General features: G+C 38.1%; 1 protein-coding gene across 2 annotated transcripts in view; it reads left to right on the top strand.

Annotated features, from left to right (window-relative positions):
* Nucleotides 1–321: 321 nt before the first annotated feature.
* The window catches only part of COMMD10 (COMM domain containing 10), a 184,318-nt gene continuing 169,612 nt past the window's right edge, over nt 322–15,027 (top strand). Inside the window, exons 1-4 of one of the 2 annotated variants that reach the window (XM_059888321.1) lie at nt 322–389; nt 2,973–3,063; nt 8,479–8,589; nt 10,060–10,215. In XM_059888321.1, coding sequence (XP_059744304.1) covers nt 349–389; nt 2,973–3,063; nt 8,479–8,589; nt 10,060–10,215 — 399 coding nt within the window. In that variant the 5' untranslated portion in view covers nt 322–348. 2 annotated transcript variants of the gene reach the window in all.

Raw genomic sequence — 15,027 nt, 5'->3', positions numbered from 1 at the left:
GTACGCACTCCTAAATATATGTTTATACACATACCTAAAATACCTAAATATCATAAATAAAATAATACCTAAAAATATTCACACTCCATATCCAGGTATGTGTATATATAAAATAGGTAAATATATATCTACAAGTAAATTAATATGTGTACAGCCTTAACTCGGAACTGCGAGAGTGGCGCGGAGTAGGACTACTGAGAAAACCCCTTCGCCCCTCCAGGACTGCAGGAGCAGAGCGGCGCGGCCCGGGCGAGGCTTGGCCCTTCCGGCTTGCCGTCCGCCGCCGCCTCCGCCATTGGTTGGGCTCCAGGCATCTGACACGGGCGGCGGGGCCAGGGAGCTTCAAGGATGGCGGCGTCCGCGGCGCTGATTCTGCGGGAGAGCCCCAGGTAGCCCAGGCTGGGCGCGGGGGGACAGCGGTCACCGGGGTGGCGCTGGTAGGGCCGGCCCGAGGATGCTGCTGCTGTCTGTCGTCGGCGCGCCGGGCCGGCGGAGTCGCTGTGTGGGCCCCGGGGGAATGCGGGACCCTGGGCGTCTCCACCTGCACCGTGGTTCACTTGCGTGGGCTTACAGTCTGTCCGACAGCTGAAGTCAGTGCGTCAGTGTCTGGTCACTGTCACTGTTCCCCGAGGCTGGTATCACTGGTACCCAAGCCATGCTGGAGTAGTTCTGAAACCACGTGAAGAGGTGTTCCCTTTCCTTTTTCAATACTTTTCAGACTTTCTGATTACGAGAAAGACTCCCATTGGTCCTGAGTGGTCATTAATACTTAATACGTGTTAATACACCTTTTCAATCAAGATCGAATAGGCCCCAGGCCAGGAGTTTTTTGGCTGGTAACAGCATCTGACCACAATTTGGTAACATTGCTTTTGTTTCCCCTTTATTTACCTTTTGTTCATTTATATATTTAGTTCATATCTATTAATGGTAGGTAATGTCGGTGGTCTATAGTGGTGATATAAAGTTCTGTTTTAAAATTAGGCAAAAATGATTCCATGTAATGAAAGATAAATAATAGTGCACGTGGTGTGTGGATGCAGAAAAGTGCAGAAGTATCACTGAATCTGGAGAATAACTTCTTTGTGCATGGTGTTAGTTGTTCAGTCGTGTCCGACTCTTTGTACCCCATGGACTGTAGCCCACCAGCCTCCTCTCTCCATGGAATTCTCCAGGCAGGAATACTGGAGTAGGTTGCCATTCCCTTCTCTTGGGATCTTCCCAACCCAGGGATTGAACCTGGGTCTCCTGCATTGCAGGCAGATTCTTTTTTTTTTTTTAATTTCTTTTTTTAAATTTTATTTTATTTTTAAACTTTACAATATTGTATTGGTTTTGCCAAATATCGAAATGAATCCGCAACAGGTATACATGTGTTCCCCATACTGAACCCTCCTCCCTCCTCCCTCCTCCCTCCCCATACCATCCCTCTGGGTTGTCCCAGTGCACCAGCCCCAAGTATCCAGTATCGTGCATCGAATCTGGACTGGCGACTCGTTCCATATATGATATTATACGTATTTCAATGCCATTCTCCCAAATCATCCCACCCTCTCCCTCTCCCACAGAGTCCAAAAGACTGTTCTATACATCAGTGTCTCTTTTGCTGTCTCGTATACAGGGTTATTGTTACCATCTTTCTAAATTCCATATATATGCATTAGTATACTGTATTGGTGTTTTTCTTTCTGGCTTACTTACCCCTGTATAATAGGCTCCAGTTTCATCCACCTCATTAGAACTGATTCAAATGTATTCTTTTTAATGGCTGAGTAATACTCCATTGTGTATATGTACCACAGCTTTCTTATCCATTCATCTGCTGATGGACATCTAGGTTGCTTCCATGTCCTGGCTATTATAAACAGTGCTGCGATGAACATTGGGGTACATGTGTCTCTTTCAATTCTGGTTTCCTCAGTGTGTATGCCCAGCAGTGGAATTGCTGGATCATAAGGCAGTTCTATTTCCAGTTTTTTAAGGAATCTCCCCACTGTTCTCCATAGTGGCTGTACTACTTTGCATTCCCACCAACAGTGTAAGAGGGTTCCCTTTTCTCCACACCCTCTCCAGCATTTATTGCTTGTAGACTTTTGGATCGCAGCCATTCTGACTGGCTGCAGGCAGATTCTTTACGGTCTGAGCCACCAGGGAAGCCCATCTTGTGACGGGACAAGAATCTTTTTGAAGAGAGTTGTCATTTTGAAGTTTTTCCTTCTTTGATTGCGTTCTGACAGCCAATTCCTTTTCTCACACCAGTGTCCTGGGTAACACACCACATCAGTAAACCATATCCAGTGTGGTGCAGTAGAATTGTTCTTATCACATAATTTAAAGTTGATTACAGTTTAAGCATTCCCTGGAGAAGGAAATGGCAACCCACTCCAGTATTCTTGCCTGGAGAATCCCATGGATGGAGGAGCCTGATGGGCTACAGTTCATGGGGTCGCAAAGAGTCGAACATGACTGAGCGACTTAACTAACAGTTTAAGCAGGATTTTAAAACAACTGTGCACTTAGTGACCCCGAATTATATTGTATGTTAATATTTTTTTTTTTTAATTCCCGTATCTGCAAAACATCAGTCTTTTTATCTGTTTTTGGTGTAACTGCCACTTCCCTCCCCCTACTCTTTTCAGAGTTCTGTTTTGAGTTACATGGATACATAAACTCCCACTCCTAAATTGATATTGTCCCCCACAGAGTGCAAGTTTTCCCAAGTAGTTTGTCTGGCCCAGAAGAAAGAGAAAATTTGCCAAATAGACCTTTTCAACAGAGATACTTATGGGGTATCTTTTGGAAATGTCCTGTCTTCTTCGCTGGCCATCATCTGTTTTTCTTTATTTCACTCAGACTTAGCTTAATAGCAATCAGTTGTTGAAATGAAAACTTACAGTCAGCTGTACTTAGAGCAATGACAGTACCACTTGAGGAAAACATATTTTAAAACTTTGTTTTATGAATTTCTTTAGCATGAAAAAAGCAGTATCCCTGATAAATGAAATAGATATAGGAAGATTTCCACGACTGCTCACCCGAATTCTTCAAAAACTTCACCTGAAGGTTTGTATGTTTGCAATATTATCGCTTATAATTTGTTCTTATGATTCTACTGCAAATCCAGGTTTCCACTTGAATAACTTTTTGCATGGTTTTTTTCTCCAGAAATACTGGAGAACACTGAGTCTCCAGAAAATTTGATGAATATCCTATGGTCAAAAGTTTGGGAAGTTCTGTTTTCATTCAAAACGATTTTTTTTTGTTAATATTATGGAACTTATCAGAGTATATTTTATGGTAGCATTAATAGTGAATATTTAAGGGTGACTATTGTGTGTAGAATTTTCCATATGTATTTTTTTTCCCATATGTATTTGACCATGGAATTGTTTTATCATGGTATTTATTTTGGGATTAAGACTCTGTGGAACATGCTTTGGGAAAATTCTGATATCACGATTTCATTCTTCCTCTTAAAAATAATTCTGTAGTCTTGCTGTCAACCAGTATATAATCTTTCTCTTCTACTTTTATTTCAAGGGTGTGGTTATCTTGAAAATATTGATGATTAGTAATTCACTACTTGGTCACCAATCTTAGTTAACTTCTTTATCAGGTTCTAGAAGAATTATGAAAATCAGACATAAGAAATACTTGATTCATTACAAGAAACTAATCCAAATGAATCTTTGAAATATAACTATTCATTCAGAGAAATAAAACCTGTAGCCTCTGGAGTTTGTGTATTTGGAACATCACAATGAAAGTTTATTGGCAATGGAGAAGAAAAGAATTAAAGACTATTGATATGTCCTTTTTTTAAATTAAAATATAGTTAATCTACAATGTTATATTTCAAGTGTAAGGCAAAGATATTGATATATATATGTATTGTTCCAGATACACCAAAGAAGTTAACTTTTGATTTTTATCTTTCCAGATCTTTTTTCAAGTATTAATAAATACAGATGTGCCCATGTATGTGTATGCATGTACACATAGAACTGTTTGGTTTGTAAATAAATGTTTTCATAAGTGGCATTGTACTGTGTGTATTGCCCTGCTGTTTACCTTTTCCGCTTATCACTTTTACCAGAAATCTTTCCTTGTCAGTCCATATAGTACTTATTCTTTTTAAGTATTGGTTTTACTTTTTATCTGTATATATATATGTTTATGTGTGCTGTGCTTAGTCACTCAGTTGTGTCCGACTCTTTGCAACCCCACCAACTGTAGCCCACCAGGCTCCTCTGTTCATGGGATTCTCCAGGCAAGAATACTGGAGTGGGTTGCCATTCCCTTCTCCAGAGGATCTTCCCAACCCAGGGATCAAACCCAGATCTCTTTCCTTGCAAGCAGATTCTTTACTGTATGAGCTACAGGGAAGTTCTATGTTCTGTGTTTATGGTGTATGCTTTTTAAATATATAGAAAATTAACATCCACTTTCCATTAAAAATTTAAGTTTCTTAGACCCTTGATCTCTGATTTTATAAACCTGGGTCTTAAATTTTTCTCCCATTGAGAGCATAAAAATGAATATATCTCTTTAACTTTTTCAGTGCCCAGATATGTGTGGGTTACTTTTGGTATAGAGGAAGAAGTTAACCTGCTGCTGTTTGGAAGCAAATACCATGACTTACATTTAATTTTTATCTGCCAAGGGTTGTTGTTAGATCAAGATGTTGAATATGTGTTTGGAACTTTGTTTTAGAGCTGTATTCTGCATTTGTTGTTCTGTTCACATATTTTAAGCTCCACCTTATTTTAAGAATGCATATCTCATGTACTAGTGGTTGGGGGAGATAAATGTTCCCTTGTTCTCCTTAACTCCAAACCACTTTATGAATATAATGCTACTGGAGATCTTGAGAATGTCCCTTTTTTTGCTCTCTTTTTAAGAAATCTGCCTTTCTTGTACATATTGAGGACACTGAAGTTTATTTTTCTGTGTGCCCAGTCACTGTCTTTATTTTGTCAAAAACACCTCATTTGTTGTATGTTAAAAGGAATCAGTTCGACACACTTGGAAGTTAGATTGTACATATCCACTGAATTTAATGCAACATGTGGTTCAGTGATTATATGTGAGTAATACTGTTATTCTGTTCCTTATATTGATAGAACTCTGGTACTGTAGGTCATTATTTCAAGAAGGTATGTGGTAGTCACAGAAACTCTGGAACTTTAAAATCAAAACATTGGTCTTGAGGTAAGTGACTGACATTTTAGCCAAATTGGGTTCATGCTTTTCTTAGTCAGAAAATAGGTAGAAGAGACTGGAGTTCCGGTGACTGACCTCCCCAAACCAAAAATGTGACAGTTCTGAGCTGCGCTTCTAAGAGTTCTAAGCTTCACCTCACTGCTGCTTCACTACAAGAATGCAGTTGTAAAATTGTATCTCATCCTAAGCCATCAAGGCAGGGACTCATGATACTTCTGAAACTTCTCCATGTAGCTGCTGGGGAGAGGCAGCAACTAGGAAAGTTGTTTTTGGTATGTGGGGATAAAGTATTTTTATTTGAAAGCAGTTCTAATAGTGTACATTTTTCATGTGTGAAAAACCAGTCTTTGGATCAAGGAGATTATTTTGGAAATGGAAGGAAGACTAGCCATGAGGTTGTACTCAGATGCCTCACTTCTGTTTTTCACATATTGCTTATGAAAGTAATGTGTGTAATGTGTAAGTTTTGGAAAATATTAAAATTATCAAAAAGATTTCTTGATTTGTGTGTACTCTTGTAGTAACCCATGCTTTTGCAGAACTCATTAAAATGGAAATTCGTGGAATACTTGTTTGTAAGGTCTTTCTAACTAGAGCATAGAACACCTGAGGACACGGACCATCTGTGTAGTGCATAGAAAATACTCAGTAAATGTGTTTTGTTGTTCAGTTGCTAAGTCATGTCCAACTCTGCGACCCCATGGACTGTGGCACGCCAGGCTTCCCTGTCCTGATTGTTTGTTTTACTTGTTTGTATTTCTGCAGTAACAGTTGTGATTTCTCTCTTTGATTTCTTATGTTGTTTATTTGGGTCTTCTCTCTGTTCTTCTTGATGAGCCTGGCCAGAGGTTTGTAAATCTTGTTTACCCTTTCAAAGAACCAACTCTTGGTTTTATTGATTTTTTTTTCTATTAAAAAAAATTCTTGTTTATTTTCTCTCTGATCTTTATTAGCTCCTTCCTTCTGCTGACTTTACATTTTGTTCTTCTTTTTCTAATTCTTTTAGGTGGTGGGTTAGATTGTTTATTTGAAAGTTTTATTGTTTCTTAGAGAAGGCCTGTATCACTGTGAACTTCTGTCTAAGAACTGCTTTTGCTGCATCCCTTAATCCACTGACTTTTAACAAAATAATACTAAGGCTCAAACTAGTTGCCACCTCACTATCTGATGGGAATCTTGCTGCTAGGTAATGGAGGATGTAGATAAAGGTTCTTAAGGTTAACAGATTTTATCTCTTTAATCCTGCCTCTTATAAATGCTGACAGGGGCTTAATGCTGGGTAAGGTCATATATTGGGAGAGGTTTTGGGGTGTGTTTAGGGGAGGAAAGAAAGAGCTAACAAGGGAAAGGAACTCCCAGGTATTTTCTATCTTAAAATGCTATTCTCTTAAATGAAGATTTTGCTTGGGCTCTTAGAAAAGTTGCTGGGACCCATTATAATTGGTTAGTATTAGTACAGAGAAGGTGCTCTCTCCCACAATGTTTTATTTATTTTTTAAAAGATTTTGTTTTATATTGGAGTATAGTTGATTTATAGTGTTACAAGTGAATGATGAAGGTGAAAGAGAAGAGTGAAAAAGCTGGCTTAAAACTCAGCATTCAAAAAACTGAGATCATGGCGTCCAGTCCCATCACTTCACGGCAAATAGATATGGAAAAAATGAGAATAGTGACAGACTTTATTTTCTTGGGCTCCAAAATCACTGCAGATGGTGACTGCAGCCATGAAATTAAAAGACTCTTGCTCCTTGGAAGAAAAGCTATGACCAACTTAGATAGGATATTAAAAAGCAGAGTCATCACTTTGCTGACAAAAGTCCATCTCAGTTTAGTTAAGTTCAGTTCAGTTGCTCAGTCGTGTCCGATTCTTTGTGACCCCATGAATCACAGCACGCCAGGCCTCCCTGTCCATCGCCAACTCCTGGAGTTCACTCAAACTCAGTGTCCATCGAGTCGGTGATGTCATCCAGCCATCTCATCCTCTGTCGTCCCCTTTTCCTCCTGCCCCCAATCCCTACCAGCATTAGAGTCTTTTCCAATGAGTCAACCCTTCGCGTGAGGTGGCCAAAGTACTGGAGTTTCAGCTTTAGCATGATTCTTTCCAAAGAACACCCAGGACTGATCTCCTTTAGAATGGGCTGGTTGGATCTCCTTGCAGTCCAAGGGACTCTCAAGAGTCTTCTCCAACACCACAGTTCAAAAGCATCAATTCTTTGGTGCTCAGCTTTCTTCACAGTCCAACTCTCACATCCATACATAACCACTGGAAAAACCATAGCCTTGCCTAGACGGACCTTTGTTGGCAAAGTAATGTCTCTGCTTTTGAATATGCTATCTAGGTTGGTCATAACTTTGCTTCCAAGGAGTAAGCGTCTTTTAATTTCATGGCTGCAGTCACCATCTGTAGTGATTTTGGAGCCCCCCAAAATAAAGTCTGACACTATTTCCACTGTTTCCTCATCTATTTCCCATGAAGTGATGGGAGTTCATCTAGTCAAAGCTATAGTTTTTCCAGTAGTCCAGTAGTCATGTACGGATGTGAGAGTTGGACCATAAAGAAGGCTGAGCACTGAAGAATTGATGCTTTTGAAGTGTGGTGCTGGAGAAGACTCTTGAGAGTCCTTTGGATAGCAAGGCGATCAAAGCAGTCAATCCTAAAGGAAATCAGTCTTGAATATTGATTGGAAGGACTGATGCTGAAGTTGAAACTCCAATACTTTGGCCACCTGATGTGAAGAGCTGACTCATTGGGGAAGACCCTGATGCTGGGAAAGACTGAAGGCAGGAGGAGAAGGGGGTGATGGAGGATGAGATGGTTGGATGGCATCACTGACTCAATGGACGTGAGTTTGGGCAAACTCTGGGAAATGGTGAAGGTCAGAGAAGCCTGGCATGCTGCAGTCCATATGGTGGCAGAGTTGGACATGACTTAGCCACTGAAGAACATTTTAGGGCCTTACTTTGTAGTATTGTGTTTTCTAAATGTCTATTTTTCATGTTATTATTTTCCACCTCCTATACGGCATAGAACTTAAGATTTAAAAAAAAAAATGAAATTTGTTTGGCAAGATCCAAATAATGAACTGTTCTGTGATTTTAAGATATTGAAATTTACAGACACATCAGTTTATTTCAATGGTGGATTTACTTTTTTCTTTCAAGTTCTCATTTTCATATGAATAAATGAATCGGCTGTTGAGTATCTGCATTTTGAATACCTGAATGTATGCTAATAGATTGCTTTTTGTGTTGTAGGCTGAAAGTAGTTTCAGTGAAGAAGAGGAAGAAAAACTTCAAGTTGCATTTTCTCTAGAGAAGCAAGATCTTCACCTAGTTCTTGAAACAATATCATTCATTTTAGAACAGGTATTTTTATTGCCCCCGAACGGCCTAACCATGATTTTTATTTATTACATGTTTGCATTGCTGTGACATCTATAGCATTTTAGCTTATTTTTCTAAAGTGTACAGGTAAAAGCTGTGAATCTGTTTTATCAAAAATTTTGATGTGGTAAAAAAGTATTTGAATGTGTGTTTTTTTCTCATGGGATTGCATTCTACAACACAGTCTTAGTGTTGAATAGCATGAGTAAAGTATTAATATTTGACATTGTAAATCAAGACTTCACTGACTTAAGACAGTTGAAAAAGATTTAAATTTATTGTTACTTGGTATAGTAATTTGCAAAAATGCACACATTTTATTTAAGAAATTTAATAATTGATTCTGAGAATTTATTTGACTAGGATGATAAATAAAACATTTAGAAAAGAAATAATTGTCAAAGGACGTTTTGTTATATAGTATTTCTTCCTACCGAGCTGCCCTTCTGCATCCCTTCTTTACATCTAAATTCAGTTCATTGTTTAAGTTCCCTTCAGATCACATCTCCTCCCACTGCAGCCTGGACCCCTTATCCTCACAGTCCTCCCGTTATTTTGATTCCTTTTATGCTTGGCTCATCATGGTTGAGCCCATTGTTAGTCTTTTCATGAGTTCATGTATGTCAGTTACATCTCCTTCACTAGGTTTTGAATTTGCAGGGGGCTAGGATCACGTTTTTGGTGCATTGTAGCACATTGTAGGCTAAATCTATTAAGAATCTTAAAGTAGATTCTTAATAAATTCCTGTTGCTTGATTAAGTAGAAGAATACTTGTGAAATAAAAATTTAAACAGTACTGCAGCTTTTGGGCATTCTAGTGAACAGATACAGTTGAGGACAAAATGCTAGGCTCTACTACATGCAGACTTACACAGATTACAGATCTGTCCTCAGTGGACCTTCCATAGAAGAAAAGGATAACCAGACAGGACAGAGCAGCATGGGGTTTATGAGAAAATTGTTTCATCATAATGTAAAAAAATAGAACAGGTATCACTGTGAAAAAAGTTTTCAATTTTTTATTATGTATTTACCTAGGAAATTGGTAGATGAAGATGGTTTTGAGAAAGTGTTCTTGGAAAAATTGTGTTAGTTGGGAAACAAAACCACTGTGTGCTTATTTGAAATAATTAAGTGAAATAAGGAAATTAAATTTTAACTAGGATACCATTTACATAACTGGAGCAAAGAAGTTTTTCTGATAAGTAGATTTAGTATTACTTAAACCACAGGCAAAAATGAAGTTTAGTGTGAATAATTTGGGCCCTTTAATTCTGAATTTTCCACCCTTGGTTGTGTATATTGTTATTGGTAAAATAATAAAAAATTTATGCAATAGAAATATAAAATTTTTAAACATTTAAATTATTTGAAGTAATGTTGTATTTAATTATAGCTCAAGGTCTCTGTGTGAACATTAGGGATAATGTAGCTTTTTTCCTCTTTACCAGGCAGTGTATCACAATGTGAAGCCGGCCGCTTTGCAGCAGCAGTTAGAGAGCATTCATCTTAGACAAGACAAAGCAGAAGCTTTTGCCAGTGCGTGGTCTTCTATGGGTCAAGAAACAATTGAAAAATTCAGGCAGAGGATTCTTGCTCCCCACAAGGTACAGGATATATTATTCAAAGGATATTTTAAAGTAATGTATGGCATAAATTATTATACCTAGAGTTTTTAAAGTGATAATTTTTGTAAAGAGGTAAGTCAGGCAATAAAAAGTATGTATATGATATTCCTATAAAAGTATTTCCATGCATATTTGCTACCACAATGTGATTTAATTTTAATTCCCAATTTCAAATATGTTTCTGTAACTTTAGGGTAGGAATGAGACCATATTTTTTCCTTCTGAGCCCTTGGTCAGAGTTGGTTATTCCGTTAACTGTGTATCTTATGTATAAGACTTACTATAATTTTTAAAAGCATTTATTTATTTATTCGACTGTGCCAGGTCTTAGTTGCAGCATGCAAACTCTTAGGTGTGGGATCTAGTTCCCAGACCAGGCATCATGCCAGAGCCCCCTTAGTTGAGGGCTTAGAGTCTTAGCCTCTGGACCACCAGGGAAGTCCCAGACTTATTATTACTGAATCACATGCCTATTTGTTTTTGTGTGTTGGTATTAGGGCTTAGCAGAATGCCTTGTATGCAGAAAGTGCTCAGCATTTGTTGAATAGCAAAGAGTAAGCAAAATGAACTCTTTGGGAAAAATATAAAATAATAGCAGTATCACAAAGCTCCTTAATAACCTCTGCGTGTGTGTGCATGCTAAGTTTGCTTCAGTCGCGTCTGACTTTTGTGACCCTGTGGACCATAGCCTACCAGCCTCCTCTGTCCATGGGATTCTTCAGGCAAGAATACTAGAGTGCATTGCCATTCCTCCTCTAGGGGATCTTCCCCACCTTGGAATCAAACCAGCATCTCTTAAGTCTCCTGCATTGGCAGGCGGGCTCTTTACCACTAGCACCACCTGGGAACCTCCAGGTTACTCTTGATGGAGATTAAGATGATCATATAGATTTTGCCCCTTTTTCTATTAATATGTTGTTTTACATAATTGATTTTCAGATTTTCAACCATTTTTGGGATAAATTTAACTTGGTTCTGGTATATAATCCTGGTTGTATATTGCTGTATTTGCTTTACTAATATTTTGGTAAAGATCTGTGTTCATGCGGGATATTGGTCTGTAGTTTTCCTGTGATGTCTTTTTTGGCATCTGGTTACAAAGTGAGTTCCCCTCTCCTCTTTTATTTTCTGGAATTATTTGTGAAGGTTTGGTATTAGTTTGCATTTTCACCAACATTATATGAGAGTTCCAGTAGTTCCAAATCCTTGTCAGCATTTGATATCATCAGTTTATATTAAAGCTATTCAGTTAGGTTTGTAATAGTAGCTTATGTTTTTAATTTACATATCGCTAGTAACAAAGTATGATGATCTTTTTATGTACTTGTCATCTGTAGAGCTTCTTTGGTAAAGTGTCTGTTCAGACCTTTTATGTAACTGTATTTCTACATTATGACAGATGAAGAATGATAGTAATATAAATATAAAGGACAATTATAAGTGTAAATCCCAGCATATCAAAATGCATGGGTTTTGGTTTTGTTCTTGGTTTTTTGGGTGTTACACTTTGTAGAGGGTGTTTGGTTTCTTTCTGTTAAGTTTTGTGAATTTTTAAGTCCTCTGTCAGATACGTAATTTGCAGTTATTTTCTCCTAGTCTATAGCTTTCCTTTTCAGTTTCTAATAGTATCTTTTGCAAAGTAGAAGCTTTAAAATCTGATGAAGTTTGATTTATCATTTTTTTTCTTTTATTAATACTGCTTCTGGTTTTGGATCTAAGAATTGTAGCATAATGCAGTGCCACAAAAATTTTCTCTGTTTTTTTTCCTTCTAAGTGTTTTATAGTGTTTCTAAGTGTTTCTTCTAAGTGTTTTGTGTTTTACATTCAAGTCTAATATCCATTTTGAGTTAGTTTTATGTAGGATATAAGGTATAGGTCCAAGTTCTTATATTTTTTCTGATATTAATGTCTCATTTGTTTCAGTGCAATTATTGATAACATCCTTTTGTTATTGAATTGCCTTAACTCCTTTGTCAAAAATCATTTGACATATTTGTGTGTCTCTTTCTGGACTCTCTTTTTGGTTTCATTGATCTATTTGTCTGTCTTTATTGCTGGTATCATGCTGCTGTAATTACTATACCTTTGTTGTAAGTCTTAAAATCAAGTATTGTTAATCTGCTAACTTTGTTCCTTTTAATAATTGTTTTGGGTATTCTAGTTTCTTTACCTTTTAATGAAAACCTTTAAAAAAAATCTGCAAAACACCCTCTGGAATTTTGATTGAGAACTGCAGATGGTGATTGCAGCCATGAAATTAAAAGACGCTTACTCCTTGGAAGGAAAGTTATGACCAATCTAGATAGCATATTGAAAAGCAGAGACATTACTTTGCCAACAAAGGTCCGTCTAGTCAAGGTTATGGTTTTTCCAGTGGTCATGTATGGATGTGAGAGTTGGACTGTGAAGAAAGCTGAGTGCCGAGGAATTGATGCTTTTGAACTATGGTGTTGGAGAAGACTCCTGAGAGACCCTTGGACTGCAAGGAGATCCATCCAGTCCATTCTAAAGGAGATCAGTCCTGGGTGTTCATTGGAAGGACTGATGTTGAAGCTGAAACTCCAGTGCTTTGGCCACCTCATGTGAAGAGCTGACTCATTGGAAAAGACCCTGATGTTTGGAGGGATTAGGGGCAGGAGGAAAAGGGGACGACAGAGGATGAGATGGCTGGATGGCATCACCGACTCGATGGGCATGAGTTTGGGTAAACTCCGGGAGTTGGTGATGGACAGGGAGGCCTGGCGTGCTGTGATTCATGGGGTCACAAAGAGTTGGACATGACTGAGCGACTGAACTGAACTGATGTTTAATTATAGATCACTTTGTAGAGAAATGACTTCTTAAGAGTATTGAGTATATCTCCATTTTTGTTAGGGTTGAACACTCTTAACCTTTTTTTTTCCCTCTTTGGAGTTGTTGTAAATGGTCCGGATTTAAAAATTTGGGTTTCCATTGTTTACTGCTAGTATATAGAAACACAATTGATTTTTGTTTATTGTTATTGTATTCAAGACCTTGGTAAACTTACTCTTTAGTTATAGCAGTTTTTTTGTTGTTTTCCTTGTGATTTCTCTACAGTCAGATTGTCCATGAAGAGAGAGTTTTCTTTCTTGCTTTCCTGTTTGCTCAGCTTTTGTTTTTCTTCCCTTATTGCACTGACTAGGACTTCTGGCATGATGTTGAATAGGATTGGTAACTTTGAACTTTGTTGTGCTTTGTTTCTAGTTTTAGAGAGAAGGCATTCAGTGTGTCACCCTAAGTAAGATGCTAGCTGTGGGTTTTTACAAAATGCCCCTGTGTTGTTTTCATTCCTTTCCTTTTCTTTTTGTTGACTTCTGCATTCAAGAGCTCTCAAGAAGGATGTGAAGCTCCATATCACTGCTTCGTTTTTCATCATTTAAATTTTTGCTTTCTCCTATCCTATTTTAAAGGTTTATCCAGATTTTGTTTTCCATTCTTTGTTCCTGAAATTTTTTTTAAACATCTTCATTAAAAAAAAAAAATCCACTTGCCTTTGAGTATTTTCCTGTTTTATATTTATATAATTTTCTTCTGTTTTTCTTTCTTATATTTATATAAGTACAGTATACTTGTATAGTTAAAAGTGGTTTTTTTTTCCACTTCTTTTTGCTTCTTTTTTGTTTTTAATTTTTACAAAACCTTGTGTCAAGGGCTGACTTTAAATAGATCACAATGAGGGAGCTGCTGTCCTAGGTATGAAACCCTGACCTAGAAGCAGGTCAGCTACAGATGGTTTAGCACCAAGTTGCCCATGAACACATGGTGTGTGATGGGCCAGGGGGTGGCCACCTTTCTGGCCATGCTGTGTGTCCCACGGTGAAGGGCTGTCCACACCAGACCCCAGTCCCAACGTGTGGTGTGGCACACTGTGCCCCAAGGGATGCTGGGTGTGGAGACAGGCTTGCTTAGGATGACTGAGGCTCCCGGGTTGCAGCCATATCAATTGACCCGGGGTCGGCTTCTGACCTAGAAGTGATCATAATGCTACAGATGGTGGCTTCCCCCTATTGGCTCTTCAGCCAAGCACATATGCCAAATGTCTGAACCCTGTGGTTCCTCTCCTACAGAGCGGGGTTACCATGGCAACAGCACATCATTAGTAGAGTAAAATTTACCTATCTCATAACAGTCTAAGCCCAACTCACGTTCCATATTAGTGAGTGAACAATCCAACACTTGGTGAATCCTGCCTCTCAGTGATAGGAAGAGCTGACAAAGGATCAAAAAGCGACGTTGCTGTGAATGCTTAGGCCACTGCAAGCCAGTTATCCCTGTGTTAACTTTTCTGACACTTCCTGCTTAAAACCCCAAAGGTCAGAAGGATGTGAAGCTCTGCTTTCAGGGTCTTTATTCATACTGAAAATCAAGATCAAGCGAACTCTTGCCCTTCTTCTCCATGGGAGGTTTCTGTCCTCCCTGAGCTCATCTTAGGACTCTTTTTTTCACTTTCAATAGTAAGTCATTGTTTAATATCTTCTGGATGATAGTTTGTTACTCTTTAAAGAATAATATTTCTTCCCTGTGTTATGTTGTATTACATTAACTTCTGTCTTAAGAAGTGGTTTGATCAGTTGTCATACAAATTATGCAAAAAAATAGTTGGAAGAGCGTGATTAATTGTACATTGGTCCCTGAGAATGTAGAAAATTACCTTTTGCCAATACAGAGTATATGAGAGGATAGCTAATATCAATGCATTATTTTAATGCCTTCAATGCTTAATTAAGATTGTATAATAATAGCAAACATCTCTTGTGTTTATTGTGGGCC

The sequence above is a fragment of the Bos taurus genome, chromosome 7, assembly GCF_002263795.3.
Source record: "Bos taurus isolate L1 Dominette 01449 registration number 42190680 breed Hereford chromosome 7, ARS-UCD2.0, whole genome shotgun sequence".
NCBI classification, from domain to species: Eukaryota; Metazoa; Chordata; class Mammalia; order Artiodactyla; family Bovidae; genus Bos; species Bos taurus.
This window is presented reverse-complemented; position numbering and strand designations above follow the sequence as displayed.